The sequence below is a fragment of the Anomaloglossus baeobatrachus genome, chromosome 6 (assembly GCF_048569485.1).
Source record: "Anomaloglossus baeobatrachus isolate aAnoBae1 chromosome 6, aAnoBae1.hap1, whole genome shotgun sequence".
NCBI classification, from domain to species: domain Eukaryota; kingdom Metazoa; phylum Chordata; class Amphibia; order Anura; family Aromobatidae; genus Anomaloglossus; species Anomaloglossus baeobatrachus.
In genome coordinates this window covers 435,256,535-435,276,215 of record NC_134358.1, presented here as the reverse complement: position 1 = coordinate 435,276,215, position 19,681 = coordinate 435,256,535, and the positions used below count along the sequence as shown (strand labels likewise).

Here is a 19,681-nt window from a genome sequence, read left to right as displayed (position 1 = left end):
GTAGTAGGTGTAATAATACTAATAATAAACAATACCTACAATTAGAATTGTAGTATAGATCTCCTGATTCACTATGCCGCTTACCTCATGTTCAGAGCATTGCATGACCTTAGGTATCCATGGTTATTACCACTAACTAACTAACTAACTGTGACTATATGCATGGTAGTAACCATGGATACCCAAGGTCCTGCAATGCCCTGAACATGTGGTAAGTGAAATAGTCAATCAGGAGAGCTATATTACATTTATAATTGGAGGTATTTACTAATAATATTATTACATCTACTACATATTGGGATAGGATCTTGAAGATGGGATTATCCCTTTAAGTGTGTTTAGCCCTCTAATGTTAACAGACATAAATATTAACTTAGCCATGTAATGAATAATTAGAGAAAGGGAGGGAGGACGACTAGACAGGGTACAAACCTGACAAAACAAACATGACAAACATGGGGAGTCATATTACAATCGAAGGGACAACTTCCTTAAGCCAAATAAAGGGTCTATTCTTGGCAGGAGATAAAAAGGACCTTATAAAGCTGTCCCAGTGCCTATGAGGGGTTGAGAAAGCCATGAAAGATAGAGCCTCTGCAAGAGACCCACATTACTCATATATCCAAAATATGTATAGTATACCAAGCAGAGCAGAAAGAGAATGAGAAAATGAGAGAAGCAGGGGGAAGATAAGAGGAGTAGGAAAAGGTAGTGGAAGTGATAGTGGTAGAGTAGGTGCTATACAGTACCAAATATTTCCTGATACAAATTCTCAAAGGAAATTTCTGGCCACCATTTATAGGCACCAGTAATGACCAAATTGTAGGTCTAGTGTCGGTCACAAATACAGTGATCCTGGATAAGACAACATGTTTTTCAAATGCCCATCATGACGAGATAAGTATTGTAACTTTAGGGGACTGCACTGTCTCCTAATCAGGGTGTGGGATCAATCGGGGTAGAGTACAAAGTGCCAGGTATAGTAAGGATCTGAGACAAGTCAAAGGCAGGTAGGTTAGTCGGGAGATCCCCCAAATTCTTGAATATTGTAGAGTAGCCATCCTTCTTTGCAAATAGTTGGAATGGCAGCCTCAACCAATAGGAGATTCCTTGTTCTTGAAGTAGCTGGATGAGTGGCCATAAGGCTCAACAAATTTGAAGTGTATGTCTGACCCAATCTGGGAGAATAACAATGTCATAGCCATCCAGTTACATGTTTTTCTCTGAAAGTTCTTGTAGCTTACAAGATAGCTTTCTTCTACTTGTAAAAATCAATGTGTTATACAACGTCATGTGGTTTTGCGGTCACGGTGGATTTGCGACCAAGAGCTCAGTGAATTCTATTCATTTCAATAAGATAGTCCTCCTTCCTGCCAAGTAAATCACAGAATAAAGTATTTTAATGGTTTTCTCCAGCATATGGGAAGGGATTTTTTAAGACCGGACACGAATACGAAAATTGTTTCATCTGTGACAGTTCTCCATGTTATCTAATTGTGTTAGAATGTCTGAGATCTAAGGGGCACTTTGCACACTGCGACATCGCAGGTGCGATGTCGGTGGGGTCAAATTGAAAATGACGCACTTCCGGCATCGCATGCGACATCGCAGTGTGTAAAGGCTGGATGATACGATTAACGAGCGCAAAAGCGTCGTAATCGTATCATCGGTGCAGCGTCGGCGTAATCCATGATTACGCTGACGCGACGGTCCGATGTTGTTCCTCGCTCCTGCGGCAGCACACATCGCTGTGTGTGAAGCCGCAGGAGCGAGGAACATCTCCTACCGGCCTCACTGCGGCTTCCGTAGGATATGCGGAAGGAAGGAAGTGGGCAGGATGTTTACATCCTGCTCATCTCCGCCCCTCCGCTCTGATTGGCCGCCTGCCGTGTGACGTCGCAGTGACGCCGCACGACCCGCCCCCTTAACAAGGAGGCGGGTCGCCGGCCACAGGGACGTCGCACGGCAGGTGAGTGTGTGTGTGAAGCTGGCGTAGCGATAACTTTCGCTACGCCAGCTATCACCACATATCGCTGCTGCGACGGGGGCGGGCACTATTGCACTCGGCATCGCAGCATCGGCCTGCGATGTCGTAGTGTGCAAAGCCCGCCTAAGTGGTATGTTCAGATATAATGAGGTGTTGGTCCTCTAGTCTCTGATCTAAAGATGCTGTGTCAGACTCTAGTTAATCCACTCTGATGCCCACTTTCTTAGTGTCCAGTTTTACAGAATCAAGGGCCCGGGCCTGAATCTCCTGTAACCTATTAATATAGCCCTTAGGTCCTGCTTTATGGCAAGAGAGTGCAGCTGTTTTCTCCAATTCCACTCATCTCCAGATAGCTGGGAGAGGAAATCCGCTTGTGAGGAGCCCGAACCTGCTTTAAGAGATGAGTGCAAGGGACCTCAGTCAGCTCAGAAAGTGGAGACACAGAGATGCGGTTTCACTCCAGTGCCACGTTAAAAGATGTCTCTGGCCCTGGGGGAGCTGGTTTGTGGCATAGGTAGCGGGATATAATTGCTTCTAATTTTGCCGAGTTCAGATCAAGAGTCGAGGATGTTCTCTGTCTACCCATGGACATAGCGGTATAATATAGAAGAGAGGGGGAGGCTGAAAGTAACTAAAAAACTTTTAGGAGCCCTTCCAGGTCTTCCAGGAGCCCTGCAGGTATGTGTTCTATTCCGCTATCAGAAAGCCATGCCCCCCACACTCAATTTTTTTTCTGCTTTTCCATCACCTACATTTTTTGGCTTCTTTGCCCTTCCACACCTCAGCTTGTAGCGTCAGCTTCTGGACCCTGTAGTAGCTGTTTTGCCTGATAATTTGGCAGTTACATGAATGCTCTCAAGCTCATATTCTTTATAACACACCTATTTAGGGTGATATTGAACTGTTGAGTCTGCCATTATTCTAGCTAACAACTTTATTATTCTATTAATTGCACATATGAAGCAACACTAAATACTACATGTAAAATTGTAATAAAATGTTTCTACCTGAACCTTCATGATTCTATCGATAGTGTTTTGTCTCATGGTCCCATTCATTCTTACAATTTGTGGGCCCCCAGAGGTTGGATTCCCTTTAATGAAATCATGATGGCACAGCATAGCAATATGCCACAAGTTTTTAAGGGGGAGGGGTATCTCGTAAAGACTGTTGTATTGACTTTTCAGCATGGCTTGAGCAGATATTCTCTTCTTGTGTATTTGTCTACTGTCTAACTATGTAGTCTTTCATGGGCTCCTCACTTTTATCTTCTGTTATGGTGTGAGTTTCTTTCTAAATGCATTGTATTGAGTTTATTCTTCTAGAATTGGGTATTCTGATATAAACTCACTATACACTGTTACTTTATTATACATTATATAGTAGTTATGGATGCATTTATACCCTTATATCTTATATATTACTTACATATAGTTTTCCTCCCAATCAGGTCCAGGCTCAAATGAGGGATTACAGATCCACAGTAAAGGTATGTTCTAAAATATGACATTTTGGTATTTTGGTTTGCTATTGTAACTATGACACATAAACGCAGATATGTTATTTACTATTTAAAGGGCTTGTGCAGTAGTTTTATACTTTTATGTTGGTAAGCTATCCTTACTGTAGTCCATCAGTATAAAACTGGTGTGGGGCCAATAGCCAGCATCTCCTTCTGTTAGTACCTTTACTGGATGTAAATGTCGTGCCCAGGGATATGGGGTACTCGGTCCCGGGCAGTGTCTCTCTTGGGAATGTCATGGTGGTGGCAGTTGCCCGGTTCCGTGCCCTGGGCCCTTTTTGTAATGGGGTGTGTTTACAGGGGATTTAGATTAGTGTTCATACGTGACGCCACTTGCGGTGTTGCGGCTATATATATATGGAGCCGCCGCTGCAGAATATCACTACTGGGGCTGGTGGTAATTGCAGCCTGGATGGTAGGCCCTCTGCAAGCAGGGCCGGGCCCCAGAGGATGGGTGTTGTGACGGGCGTTGGAAGAAGGTAGTCCACACAGAGGTATAGTGCAACTGGTTTTTATTCACTACTGGTAGGTGGTAACAGGTTACCCGAGGCCGGCTGGTTTCATCTCCAGGTCCCCTTCGTCCCAGTGCCAGTTCAGTACTCTGGTACCTTCTTCCCCTGCACCTGTCTCTGGTAAATGGGTCCGCGTGGTGTAGAGCAACTGGGGGTCCCCGTCTGGTGGTTTGTCCACTTCTGTCCGCCTGACAGTAGCATGAACTCTGTGGGGTTGGAGTCTAGTGTATGGTGCTGAAGCGTACAACCACGTACACTAATTATTAGCCACTGACAAGTATTGCAGAAGCGCTCCCATTAAAGGGCATGTCCACTACTTGGACAACCCCTATTCATTCCCCTTTTTCTCCCCCATGAAAATAAATAAGCCTATACTCACCTCTGGTGTGTCTGCATTTCCAGCAATGTCTGATGTCGTGATCCCGGGCTCATGTGACATTGTTATGACACCCAAACCCCGAGACCAATCAATGCTCAGTGTCTGTCTCTCCATCTTCAGGCATTTTAGGAGGATGTGAGTGCTGTGCTTACTTCCTTCTCAAGCGTCTGAACACAGGGAGACAGACGTCGGCCGCTGATTAGTCGTGGGGCCCGTGTGTCATAACAAAGTCATGTGGGCCTCGGGAATGCGAGTTCAGAAATCGCTGGAAACGTGGCTGCACTACCAGACATAATCCAAATATCAGCACTTTTTTGGGAAAAAAGCAAAACTTTCTAATCTTAATGATTCATATAAAACATTCTAAGTATTTCAGAGAGTATTATTGCAGAGGAAGGAGGGAGAGTGTTTTGTGACAAATATTACTTTAGAGATTTAACAATATACACCTGCCATGTAACAAAGTCATTATTTTCGATTATTCCTTGTAGATTTAGTTTCATTCTCTAAAAAGCATGTGCTCTGACATACAAACCATGTGTCTCATGTTGCTGTTCTGCACAGTTTTACTTTCAGAACTGTTAAGTTACATTATTTGCTGGCACCACATCTGATTTCATGGAAATCTGTTTTCTTTCCCTCACCTGTTTACTAGCAAGTGCATGTTCCTACTTATCATAATAAATTAAACTTATTATAACAAAAATACCCCAAATGTTTTACTATATTTCAATGTTTGAAATGTTGAAAATGTGTCTAGCATTAAAGAGGCTGTCAGGTCTCATAAAATTCAGTGGCTGCAAATTGTTAATTAATATGTGACAGTGTGTTATGCGCTTACCGTCATGATCTCCCTCTATTCCCCATGCAGGTAGGCGGTTACATGACTGCATGTAACAGCTTTGCATACTTGCGGTCTCGTGCCAACTAGTTTTTCACGGCTTCTCTCAATAGAAGAGAATTCAGCAGGAGTCTCAGGGCCGGCTCCAGGTTTTTGTGGGCCCTGGGCGAAAAAGTCTCAGTGGGCCCCATCCACACAGACATGCACAGATACATACACATACAGGAATACGTACATCTACATATTTAAAGAGAAATTAAAAAAAACACATATAAATAGACATAAATCTAGACATAGTCCTATACACTGACATACATAGATATATACATCATACATGAACACACAGACATATTAGAGATATTTCTAATATTGGGAAGTCGACAACAGCCTCATTCACCTACCCGCTTGTCTCCATCCAGCTCCTCCTGGGCATGTGTCTGTGCCACGCTGATTGGTGGCTGTCACTAACAGACATGGTCGCACATAGAGCACACTGACACTGCTGTACATACATCACAAGAGAGGCTGAGGACATACACATTACTTGGGAGCATATATATTACTGAGGAAAGAGGTATACAGCAATGGGGGGCATACAGCTCCAGAGGGGGGCATACAGCTCTAGAGGGGGGCAGAGGCTCTGGGGTGGAGGGGCAAACAGCTGAGGTGGGGGGGTGACATGCAGCTCTGGGGGTATACAGCTCTGTGGTGGGGGGACATACAGCTCTCGGGGGTATACAGCACTGGGGTGGGGGGACATACAGCTCTGAGGAGGTATACAGCACCAGGGTAGAGGGGACATACAACTCTGGCGGTATAGTAATATGCAGCCCCCATATTCCTCTATATCAGTCATGGCAAACCTTTTACAGGCCGAGTGCCCCAACTGTAGCCCTAAACCCAATTTTTTTTCCAAAGTGCCAACCAATCCTATTATATAAAGAATTGATTGTAATCTTACCTTTGCCGTCTTCTCTTCAGCAGGGGGCATCACACTCATGCTTACCACACATTGAAGCTGAGCCCCTGCCCTTTCCAGACACAGCAGTTGGATTGATCTTTCTGGAAAAAAATTGCAGCATATTAGACAGAGATTTTAGCCTTGAATGCAATCAGATGTCACCCTGTAATCCACATCTACATTTCAATGTCTGAACATCTCGAAATCCCATAAAGACGTACGAGTTGCTCCCCTCCCCTTTCATTGTGTAGTTCTGTCCCCCTTCCTCGGCCACTTCCTGGTAAACATGTCCCCCATCCTGATATAGATTTCCTACATTCTGGTATATTTGTCCCCATCATGGCCCCATCCTGGTAAATGTCCTCCATCCTGGTAAATGTTACCCATTCTTGCATGTTCCCCCATGCTGGTAAATGTACCCCATCCTGACATATTGCCCATCCTTGTAAATGTTCCCCCATCACGGCATGTACCCCATTCCTGGTACATGTTCCCAATCCTGGTTAATTTACCCCATCCAGGTAAATGTACCCCTTCCTGGTAAATGTACCCTATAGTGGCATGTTTCCTCCATCCTGGCATGCATGTTTCCTCCACCCTGGCATGCATGTTTCCTCCATCCTGGCATGCATGTTTTCCTCCATCCTGGCATGCATGTTTTCCTCCATCCTGGCATGCATGTTTCCTCCATCCTGGCATGCATGTTTTCCTCCATCCTGGCATGCATGTTTTGCTCCATCCTGGCATGCATGTTTTCCTCCATCCTGGCATGCATGTTTCCTCCATCCTGGCATGCATGTTTCCTCCATCCTGGCATGCATGTTTTCCTCCATCCTGGCATGCATGTTTTCCTCCATCCTGGCATGCATGTTTTCCTCCATCCTGGCATGCATGTTTTCCTCCATCCTGGCATGCATGTTTCCTCCATCCTGGCATGCATGTTTTCCTCCATCCTGGCATGCATGTTTCCTCCATCCTGGCATGCATGTTCCCCTCCCATGCTGGCATGCATGTTCCCCCCCCCCACGCTGCCATGTGCGTTCCCCCTCTCCCACTCCACGCTGCCATGTGCGTTCCCCCTCTCCCACCCCACGCTGGCATGTGCGTTCCCCCTCTCCCACCCCACGCTGGCATGTGCGTTCCCCCTCTCCCACCCCACGCTGCCATGTGCGTTCCCCCTCTCCCACCCCACGCTGGCATGTGCGTTCCCCCTCTCCCACCCCACGCTGGCATGTGCGTTCCCCCTCTCCCACCCCACGCTGGCATGTGCGTTCCCCCTCTCCCACCCCACGCTGCCATGTGCGTTCCCCCTCTCCCACCCCACGCTGGCATGTGCGTTCCCCCTCTCCCACCCCCCGCTGCCATGTGCGTTCCCCCTCTCCCACCCCCCGCTGCCATGTGCGTTCCCCCTCTCCCACCCCCCGCTGCCATGTGCGTTCCCCCTCTCCCACTCCCCGCTGCCATGTGCGTTCCCCCTCTCCCACCCCCCGCTGCCATGTGCGTTCCCCCTCTCCCACCCCACGCTGCCATGTGCGTTCCCACTCTCCCACCCCCCGCTGCCATGTGCGTTCCCCCTCTCCCACCCCCCGCTGCCATGTGCGTTCCCCCTCTCCCACTCCCCGCTGCCATGTGCGTTCCCCCTCTCCCACCCCCCGCTGCCATGTGCGTTCCCCCTCTCCCACCCCACGCTGCCATGTGCGTTCCCCCTCTCCCACCCCACGCTGCCATGTGCGTTCCCCCTCTCCCACCCAACGCTGCCATGTGCGTTCCCCCTCTCCCACCCCATGCTGCCGCTGCCGCACACGAGTTATAAAAAAAAAAAAAGCAACACACATACCTGCACACGCTCCCCCGCTGCGCGCTGCTGGGTCCTCAGTTCCCACGCGGCCAGCAGACGGCGCCGGCGCTGCTCTCTGACGCTCCTCTGTCTCCTAGGCAACCCACTGCAGCCTAGGGGAGGAGGAGTCCAACACAGATTTGATCTGCCGGCGCGACTGCACTAGCAGATCAAAACTGCAGGATCGGGCGACAGCACACGTGCCACCAGAATGGGCTCAGCGTGCCCCTGGTGGCACGCGTGCCATAGGTTCGCCATCACTGCTCTATATAGTGTTATGAAGCCGCCATAGTCATCCATATAGTATTATGTAGCCCCCATGTAGTATAATGCAGCCCCTATATGGCACTATGCAGCCCCATATGACACTATGCAGCCCCCATATGGCATTATGTAGCCCCATATGGCACTATGCAACCCCCATATAGCACTATGCAACCCCCATATAGCACTATGCAACCCCCATATAGCACTATGCAACCCCCATATAACATTAAGCAGCCCCCATATAGCACAATGCAGACCCATATAGCATTAGGCACCCTCATGTAGTATACAGCCCCCATCCATATAGCACAATGCAGACCCATATAGCATTAGGCACCCTCATGTAGTATACAGCCCGCATGTAGCACAATGCAAATTCAGATAACATTAGGCACCCTCATGTAGTATACAGTCTGCATATAGCACAATGCAGACCCAGATAGCATTAGGCATCCTAATGTAGTATACAGCCCACATATAGCACAATGCAGACCCAGATAGCATTAGGCACCCTTATTAGTATATAGCCACCATATAGCATAGTGCAGACCCAGATAGCATTAGGCACCTTCATGTAGTATACAGCCCGTATATAGCACAGTGCAGACCCAGATAGCATTAGGCACCTTCATGTAGTATACAGCCCGTATATAGCACAATGCAGACCCAGATATCATTACGCATCCTCATGTAGTATACAGCCACCATATAGCACAATACAAACCCAGGTAGCATTAGGCACCCTTATGTAGTATACAGCCACCATATAGCACATTGCAGACCCAGATAGCATTAGGCACCTTCATGTAGTATACAGCCCATATATAGCACAATGCAGACCCAGATAGCATTAGGCACCTTCATGTAGTATACAGCCCGTATATAGCACAATGCAGACCCAGATAGCATTAGGTACCTTCATGTCGTATACAGTCCGCATATAGCACAATGCAGACCCAGATCGCATTAGGCAGCCTTATGTAGTATACAGCCACCATATAGCACAGTGCAGACCCAGATAGCATTAGGCACCTTCATGTAGTATACAGCATGCATATAGCACAATTCAGGCCCAGATAGCATTAGGCACCTTCATGAAGTATACAGCCCGCATATAGCACAATGCCAACCCAGATAGCATTAGGCACCTTCATGCAGTATACAGCCTGTATATAGCACAGTGCATACCTAGATAGCTTTAGGCATCCTCATGTAGTACACATCCCGTATATAACACAATGCAGACCCAGATAGCATTAGGCACCCTTATTAGTATATAGCCACCATATAGCACAGTGCAGACCCAGATAGCATTAGGCACCTTCATGTAGTATACAACCCGTAAATAGCACAGTGCAGACCCAGATAGCATTAGGCACCTTCATGTAGTATACAGCCCGTACATAGCACAATGCAGACACAGATAGCATTAGGCACCCTCATATAGTATACAGCCCACATATAGCACAATGCAGACCCAGATAGCATTAGGCATCCTCATGTAGTATACAGCCACCACATAGCACAATACAAACCCAGGTAGCATTAGGCACCCTTAGGTAGTATACAGCCACCATATAGCACATTGCAGACCCAGATAGCATTAGGCACCTTCATGTAGTGTACATCCCGTATATAGCACAGTGCAAACCCAGATAGCATTAGGCACCTTCATGTAGTATACAGCCCGTATATAGCACAATGCAGACCCAGATAGCATTAGGCACCTTCATGTAGTATACAGTCCGCATATAGCACAATGCAGACCCAGATCGCATTAGGCAGCCTTATGTAGTGTACAGCCACCATATAGCACAGTGCAGACCCAGATAGCATTAGGCACCTTCATGAATTATACAGCCCGAATATAGCACAATGCCAACCCAGATAGCATTAGGCACCTTCATGTAGTATACAGCCTGTATATAGCACAGTGCAGACCTAGATAGCATTAGGCATCCTCATGTAGTACACAGCCCGTATATCGCACAATGCAGACCCAGATAGCATTAGGCACCCTCATGTAGTATACAGTCCCCATATCATTTAATGCCCCCCCATGGTTGTTTGGCCACAGTGATTGAATATATATTCACTTCTCCTCGTTCCCTCGCTGCTCAGCTTCCTCAGTGTGTTCACTGCTGTCGCTTTGACCTCACTGCAGACGCACAGTGTTGACGTCACCACACTCCGCTGCTGAGCTGTCAGAGTGCCGACAGACACAGCGGGAGAATGATAAGAGAGGCAGCGCGCCGCTCCATATCATCATTCATTGCTTTTAATTGTATCGGCAACTGCGATGTCGATACAATTGAAAGTGCGATCCTTGGTGGGGGGAGGCCGGTGACAGTGCGGGCATTGGGCCCCCCTGAATAGCGATGGCGTGGCTTGCCACTGCGAGTGGGCCCCCCCCCAGCAGCCCAGGGCCCCGGTATTTGACCAGGTTTGCCGGGTGGTGACGCCGACCCTGAGGAGTCTAGTTGACATGTGACTTCAAATATGCAAATTGTATCCATGCTCAACCACAGGGGGAATAAAGCATTGTTCACTGTCATGATTCAGCAGTTGGCAGTCACATAGAATTACTCACTGCAGACCTTTATTCTGAGACTGGAAAAGCCATTTAATTTGTTTATATACAGCTCATTCTCCATTAATTGAAAGGTTTCATGTATAGTGCTAGGTTAATATCTCGGAAGCTTATAGACAGAAAAATCTCTACGACCTTTAAGAGAGTGTCCCACCTGAGAAATTTAAGGCACACTGGTTGTCACATTTAGGACAATAATGGCATTTCATAACATACTGGAAATATCATAAATGTCCGATAGATGTGGACCTCTGCTGGAACCCTCATCATTGTCAACAGTAGGATCATATCTTAATTTCTCTACTTGCACCTTTATGGGGGCTCTGAGCTTTGTAGAATTGGTCAACAAAGACATTCTGTAATGTCCAAACATAGACAAATAGATTTTATTTTGCATGTATTTTGGCTAAAACCCACCTCAAATATGTTATCTATACATACAAGTGGGGGTTTCACTACTCCGATTACATGCAAACTGAAAATTCATGGGATATCCATGGAACAAATATGTTTTTTCTGGACTGTGTGTCTGCGAGAAAATCAACATAGACACACCAGTTTTTTTTATCAGAATCATGGATGAAAAATTACCCCTATAAGACTAGGGCTCCATGAAAATCACAGATTGCACACACATGGCAGCAGTGTGCTGTCCATGATTAAAAGTGCAATGTATAGAAAAAGCTTTGCCATTTATTTATGTTTTCATATGGAAAATCACTAATGAAACCTAAGTACTGAGAATAAATACTGAAACACTGACCAATTATTGATGAAAAACACGGTATGTAAAAAATTAGTCTGAGTGTCATAATCGGACCATTTTTTACATACAGTGCGTGTCTGAGAATAATCTAGATCAAGGACACCTCTACTATATTAAAGGGGTGGTTCACCCATTTTTTTTATTTTCTGTAGAAGTTCTACTTACAATTCTAGGTATTTTCTCCATTGGCTTGTATTTCCATTTCTGGCACTGAGCGGCGCTATGCTGCACGCTCAGTGCCTGTCACATGACCCCCTGAAGCTGTGGCCGCCAGCATCCTCTGACGTCCCGGCATTTCCGGGCTCTCAAACTGGTCGGGTACGTCACAGGAGGCTGGCACCACTCAGATTGAGTGACAGGGCTGTGGGCGGTGACTACCGCACGTCACAGCTCAGCATCGAGGGGAGGATCCGAAGGACGTCAGTGTGGAGCCGGCTAAGCGTCCTGCAGATGGTGAGGCACGGGGTGCCAGTGTGCTGTACAGGGGGGGGGGGGTTCTTCAGCTGAATCCCCCCCTGCACGTAAGTATGTGCTCACACTCTCCACCCGCCCGCTCTGCTGCGATGTCAGGAGAGCGGCCGGTGTCAGGCAGTGTGATCATCTGCTCCTCCCAGCAGCAAGACACTGACAGGCATGTCACCGCTGTGCTCTGCCATCTGTCCTGCTGCATGGGACCAACTGTCTGCACTCTGTCACCTGCACCACAAGTCACAGAGTGGAGACAGTTGGTGACAGAGCACCTCTGCCCCCCCCCTTCTTTCCCCACTCTCTTCTCCCCCCCCTCCCTCTCTTCTCCCCCCTCCCTCTCTCTCTTCTGCCCCCCCTCCCTCTCTCTCTTCTCCCCACCCTCCCTCTCTCTCTTCCCCCCCTCCCTCTCTCTCTTCTCCCCCCCCTCCCTCTCTCTCTTCTCCCCCCCTCCCTCTCTCTCTTCTCCTCCCCCTCCCTCTCTCTCTTCTCCCCCCCCTCCCTCTCTCTCTTCTCCCCCCCTCCCTCTCTCTCTTCTCCCCCCCTCCCTCTATCTCTTCTCCCCCCCTCCCTCTCTCTCTTCTCCCCCCCTCCCTCTCTCTCTTCTCCCCCCCTCCCTCTCTCTCTTCCCCCCCCCTCTCTCTCTTCTCCCCCCCTCTCTCTCTTCTCCCCCCCTCTCTCTCTTCTCCCCCCTCTCTCTCTTCTCCCCCCCTCTCTCTCTTCTCCCCCGCTCTCTCTCTTCTCCCCCCCCCACCTCTCTTCTCCCCCCCTCTCTCCCCCCCTCTCTCCCCCCTATCTCTCTTCTCCCCCCTCTCTCTTCTCCCCCCCCTCTCTCTTCTCCCCCCCTCTCTTCTCCCCCCCTCTCTCCCCCCTCTCGCCCCCCCTCTCTCTCTTCTCCCCCCCTCTCTCTCTCTTCTCCCCCCCTCTCTCTCTTCTCCCCCCCTCTCTCTTCTCCCCCCCTCTCTCTCTCTCTTCTCCCCCCTCTCTCTCTTCTCCCCCCCTCTCTCTCTTCTCCCCCCGCTCGCTCTCTTCTCCCCCCCGCTCACTCTCTTTCCCCCCCGCTCGCTCTCTTTCCCCCCCGCTCGCTCTCTTTCCCCCCCGCTCGCTCTCTTTCCCCCCCGCTCGCTCTCTTTTCCTTCCCCCCGCTCACTCTCTTTTCCTCCACCCCGCTCGCTCTTTTTCCTCGCTCTCTCCTGGCATGGTCAGTACAGAAATCTCTCCATCGTGGAGGGGTGAGAGGGAGTAATAAACATGGAGTCCCTACTGTGTCTGTGTATTTATTTCTAATAAAGCATTTTTCTCTGTGTGATGTCTTTTTTTTTTTTTTTTGTTGGAGATTAATGGCCAGGTTAAACTTGGCCTGACATTAAGAATCTCGGGCTTTATACCAGCTGGTAAAACATAGCTGGTATTAACCCCTTATTACCCAGCATGCCACCTGCCACCAGGGCCACTGGAAGAGTTGGATACAGCGCCTGAAGATGGCGCTTCTATGAAAGCGCCATTTTCTGGGGGAGCTGTGGACTGCAATTCGCAGTGGGGGGTCCAGAAAGTTTGGGCACCCTGCACTGTGGATTCCAATCCCCAGCTGCCTAGTTGTACCTGGCTGGACTCAAAAATTTGGCGAAGCCCACATCATTTTTTTTTTTTAATTATTTCATGAAATTCATGAAAAAAAGGGCTTCTCTATATTTTTGGTTCCCAGCCAGGTACAACTAGGCAGCTGGGGGTTGGGGGCACCAGAGCATTTTACTTCTCATTCATCCCAAATAATCAGATGACTCCAGTGTCGGCCGATTACTTGTTCTGTGTCCCCCTGCATCCATCGCAGCGTGTACGGGCTGTGAGGTCAGCGGAGTGGAGACAGTGACATGCTCTGCTCTGACACATAGTGTGCTGCATGTCACTATCTTTCTCCACTCTGGTACTTGTTGTGCAGGTGACTGGATGCTACATGTCACTAACTATCTCCACTATGGGACTTGTTGTGCAGGTGAGAGTGTATACAGTTGGTACTATGCAGCAGAAATCACAGAGTGGGGCAGTTAGTGACATGTATCATCCGGTCACCTGCACAACAAGTCCCAGAGTGGAGACAGTGACATGCTCTGCTCTGACACAGTGTGCTGCATGTCACTATCTTTCACCACTCTGGTACTTGTTGTGCAGGTGACCGGATGCTGCATTTCACTAACTGTTTCCACTCTGGGACTTGTTGTGCAGGTGACTGGATGATACATGTCACTAACTGCCCCACTCTGAGACTTGTTCAGGTTAGAGTGTATACAGTTGGAACAATGCAGCAGAAGTCACAGTGGAGCAAGTTAGTGACATGTATCATCCGGTCACCTGCACAACAAGTCCCAGAGTGGATACAGTGACATGCAGCACACTATGTGTCAGAGCAGAGCATGTCACCAACTTGCTCTGCTCTGTCACCTGCGGTGCTGCATGTCACGTTTTTGCCGCGATTTGGTGCGTTTTTTGCTGCGTTTTTGCTCACTGCGTTTTTAATCAGTGCACAATGCCATTAAAGATTGTTGATGAAAAAAAAAAAAGGTCTGATGCCATTTCCTTATTCAAAATGTTCATTGTATGCAGGAGAGCAGACAGCAGCTGCAGAACTACAAGGCTCAGCATCCTCCATTCACTAGTGTATGCAGGAGAGCAGACAGCAGCTGCAGAACTACAAGGCTCAGCATCCTCCATTCACTAGTGTATGCGGGAGAGCAGACAGCAGCTGCAGAACAACAAGGCTCAGCATCCTCCATTCACTAGTGTATGCAGGAGAGCAGACAGCAGCTGCAGAACTACAAGGCTCAGCATCCTCCATTCACTAGTGTATGCAGGAGAGCAGACAGAAGCTGCAGAACTACAAGGCTCAGCATCCTCCATCCAGGACTGTATGCAGTTTTTTACCCAAAAGGAAAAAAAAATGACATGGGCTTCGCCATATTTTTGTATGCTAGCCGGGTACAGCAGGCAGGTACGGGCTGCCCCCAACCCCCAGCTGCCTATTTGTACCCGGCTGGGAACCAAAAATATAGAGAAGCCCTTTTTTTTTTAATTATTTCATGAATTTCATGAAATAATTTAAAAAAAAAATGACGTAAGCTTCGCCTAATTTTGGTGTCCAGCCGGGTACAACTAGGCAGCTGGGGATTGGAATCCACAGTGAAGGGTGCCCAAGCTTTCTGGGCACCCCCACTGCGAATTGCAGTCCGCAGCCACCCCAGAAAATGGCGCTTTCATAAAAGCGCCATCTTCTGGCGCTGTATCCAACTCTTCCAGCTGCCCTGATGCCGGGTGGTTAGCTGGGTAATAATGGAGTTAGGGCTAGCTGTATATTATCAGCTAGCCCTAAGCCCGAAATTCATGGTGTCACGCCAATATTAGACATGGCCACCATGAATTTCTAGTAATGATAAAAAAAAAACACAACACCCAGAAAAATATTTTTATTAGAAATAAAACACAACACAATTAGTGACTCCATCTTTATTGGAAAACCCCCCCCTCCGCAGTAATCCTGGGTTAGGGTCCTGCACCGTCCAATCCGGATCCAATATCATCTGATCGGTTTGCTGGAAGGCAAAGCGATCAGATGATGTGTCAGGTTAAACTACGTGAGTCACATCACACATCAGCTGATTGTATAAAAGCCGATTATACAATCAGCTGATGCATCAGTAGAAAATAAATAAATAAATAAATAAATACTCACGTCTGTGCTGATTACCGGCAGCTCCTGCAGCGGAGTCTGATCCTGGCCCATCACTGCAGGAGCTGCCGGTAATCAGCTGATGAAGTCCCCTGACGGCAGGATCAGCTGATAGCCGGCCGCCGGCACCGCGAGAATCGATCAGCTGATGCGTCAGGTGACTGCATCAGGTGATCCACCGCCAGGTCCTGCAAGCTTCGTACGTGCCCCATGGAGACTGCACACAGCCGAAGCGGCGGTACCGAGACAGGGGCTGGAAGCAGGCATGGCACCGGGACCCTGCAGACAGGTGAGTATGACATACACACACACATACACACTCACACACACACTGTATATACACACACACACTGTATATACGCGCACACATACACATACACTGTATATACGCGCACACACACTTTCTTCCCCTGGCTGTGTAGAGCTGCTGCTGTCTCTGTGTGATTGATCTCAGTGCATCCACTGGGAAGAGGCAGGGAGGAGGGTTTGGGTGGGAGCAGAGTGAGTGTATTAGACACAATGGGTGTGTTAGATAAGCTAGACACCGCCCTAGAGCCACAAAGAATTCTGGGACTTGTAGGAACTGAACACAGGAAGTCAGAGGAGAGATTAACCCCATCAGAGCTGGAGCCAGCAATGAGCATGTGCTGCTAATGCACAATAAAAGGTAATTTTGCTGAAAAAACATAATAGATGTTTGAGGGGCACATATTAGCAAGATTTATCAGAAAAAAAAAAAGTTTTGGTAACTGGACAACTTCTTTAAAGGGGTTGTCCACTACTCAGCCCCTTCTGATTCCACATGTTTCCCCGAGGTGTCAACAGGGGGTTCAGGGGGTGCTGTAGTCATGGTCAGTGTGTTGTGCAATCCCCTGATCATGCTACAGGTAGATTGAGGGCCCAGTAGACGTTTGGGGTTCGTCCACTTACTTGACACCTGGGGATCCTTTGGCTCCTGCTATCTTCTGGTTCAGGGTCAATCAACAAGTCAACAACAATTAAATCCTCTTTTCTTTAACACCACTTTACTTTTCTTTTATCAGAGTTTCTAATACAAGATGTAGTCACTTTAAAATCCTTCCTCTTTTCCGTTCTTATATCTGTCTCTTATACTGTCACTTCTCTTGGCTGCGTTCTCTCCCAACAGGCTGGTTCAACCCTGTCCATTACCTAGGGTCCCAGCTCAGCTCTGTCTTGTATCTGATGGTTCCCACGAACCTCTATGTCACCCAGCAGGCTGCTAACAATAGACATGCTCATAGGGGGACCGGTCTAACCCCGTCATTCTGCACACCCTGCTCCTCAGGCAGGGATCTTCTTCTCCCTATAGATCCCCCTTGTCCCAGGGACCTAGTTCCCCAAACTCTTCCCAGGGGCCAACCTTCCCTTTACTCCTGGTGTACTTGCTGTGAAAATGCTATCCGGCTATAACACCTCACCAGCACTGTCTCGCCTGCACCTTCCCAACTCTGCTACATTTTTATGTATAACCTTCTTATACTTTACCCAATATCACAAAAAGGTACAAAGCACATTACATTGTTAAAGACATATAAACACACATTAACATTACTCAATATTACATGCAACACTGTACGCTCTTTGGCCACTAGATGGCACCAGCATAAAATCTACTACAGCATCGGTTACAAAATATCATGAAACATTTTGGTTGGGGTCTTCAGAGAAGAGATCTTCACACACTGACCACTCCCTTACACAGATAAAAATAAAAAAGCTTTTACTCACCTCCACAGCTGGTTTCTGCCTCCCTACCTTCGGACACAGCAGTAATCAACAGGAAGTGAGTGGCAGCCACAGCGTTCACTTCCTGTTGATTAACTTGTTTGTCTGAAGGTAGGGTGGCAAAAACCAAATATAGTATGCAATGTTAAATCTTCTCTAAAATCTGAATTTTTATTTATCTATGATCCTCTTTAAATGTTGAAAAAATATCATAACGTGGGGATTTTTTTTTATCTTTAGAAATTTGCACATTAACGCTAGACCAAGGAGACTGTCAAGATTATACATTGAAGTGGTTCTACAATTCGGAGCTGAAGAAGTGTGCCCAGTTCTGGTATGGAGGCTGTGGAGGAAACAAAAATAGATTCGAAACTCAAGAGCAGTGTGAGCTCACCTGTCCATAAGGTGATTTCAGTAGATCACTGTGCACTTAAGAGCGGTCTAGAAATAAACACTCATTTGAAGAAATCCTACATTTGTACTGTCAATAAATTGGTTTTAAAAGTAAACTTTTCTACTGGTGCCAACGCAGATGTAAAATGTGTAGCTGAACATTTGTATGTAATTTTACTTTTATTTAAAAAAATATATAAAATTAAAATAAGTGTTGAATCACATTAAACTGCACTTTAGGTTTTTATACCTCAAGTTTCACTCATCTATTTGTTGTCTACAGAAGGATCAATCATTTCAGAACTGGTATTTTGAATTACAGGAATCAGATTCTTGAAGTAAATCGTATTGTGGGAATGTATACAGGTGCATCTCAATAAATTAGAATATCACCAAAAAGTTAATTTGTTTCAGTAATTCAATACAAAAAGGGAAGAACATATATTATATAGAGTCATTACACACAGAGGGATCTATTTCAAGTATTTATTTCAGCTAATGTTGATGATTATGGCTAGAAATAAGCGGTTCTGTGAAGGTTCGGTTTGCCAGCAGCCAAGGATCCGAGCCTCCACTTATTCAAGCTTGACCCAAACCCTGGAGCAAGTAACTGATTGGCAGTTTGAATCTCCGCCCACAAACAGCCAGCCATAAGCATATCACTTTCTGGGGAGCGTGGGCGAGCTTTTACAAACATTTTTTTTTGGGGTCCCCACATTACATGTAATCGTGCTGATGTTAGCCCCAGTGCAAGCTATTAAAACACTGTTAGCGGCTCGCACAGGGTTGAGCACCAAGCGTATCTGAGCACAGCATTACCCACGCGAGTGAGGTTTGCACGTAAAGCATTCATACCAGGAATCCGAGCCTTGATTTTTCAACTTGGTGTTTGGTTCAAAAATCGAACCTCAGGTTTGCTCATCTTTAATTATGGCTTACAACCAATGAAAACCCAAAAGGCATTACCTCAGAAAATTAGAAAAATTGCCACAAAACACCTGCAAAGGCTTCCTAAGCATTTAAAATTGTCCCTTAGTCTGGTTCAATAGGCTACACAATCATGGGAAAGACTGCAGACTTGATAGATGTCCAGAAGGCAGTCATTGACACACTCCACAAGGAGGATAAGCCACAAAAGGTCATTACTAAAGAAGCTGGCTGTTGACACAGTGCTGATTAATGGACAGTTGAGTGGAAGGAAAAAGTGTGGTAGAAAAAGGTGCACAAGCAACCGGGATAACCGCAGTCTTGATAGGATTATTAAGAAAAGGCCATTCAAAAATTTGAGGGAAATTCACAAGGAGTGGACTGTTGCTGGAGTCAGTGCTTCAAGAGCCACCACAGAGCCGTATCCAGGACGTGGGCTACAACTGTCACATTCCTTGTGTCAAGCCACTCATGACCAATAGACAATGCCAGAAGCATCCTACCTGGGCCAAGGAAAAAAGAACTGGACTGTTGTTCAGTGGTCCAAGGTGTTGTTTTCAGATGAAAGTAAATTTTGCATTTCATTTGGAAATCAAGGTCCCAAAGTCTGGAGGAAGAGTGGAGAAGCCACAATCCAAGCTGCTTGAGGTCTAGTGTGAGGTTTCCACAATCAGTGACGGTTTGCTGGAGTAGGTCCACTGTGTTTTATCAAGAACCAAGTCAGTGCAGCCGTCTACCTGGAAATTTTAGAGCACTTCATACTTCCC

The 19,681-nt window shown here is 47.2% G+C and overlaps 1 protein-coding gene across 1 annotated transcript in view; it reads left to right on the top strand.

Annotated features, from left to right (window-relative positions):
* Positions 1-18,348, top strand: part of LOC142243954 (collagen alpha-4(VI) chain-like) — a 261,579-nt gene extending 243,231 nt beyond the window's left edge. The window contains exons 41-42 of the mRNA XM_075316147.1: positions 3,438-3,476; positions 17,835-18,348. Coding sequence (XP_075172262.1) covers positions 3,438-3,476; positions 17,835-17,998 — 203 coding nt within the window. The 3' untranslated portion in view covers positions 17,999-18,348. The remainder of the gene's footprint in view (positions 1-3,437; positions 3,477-17,834) is intronic.
* Positions 18,349-19,681: the final 1,333 nt, after the last annotated feature.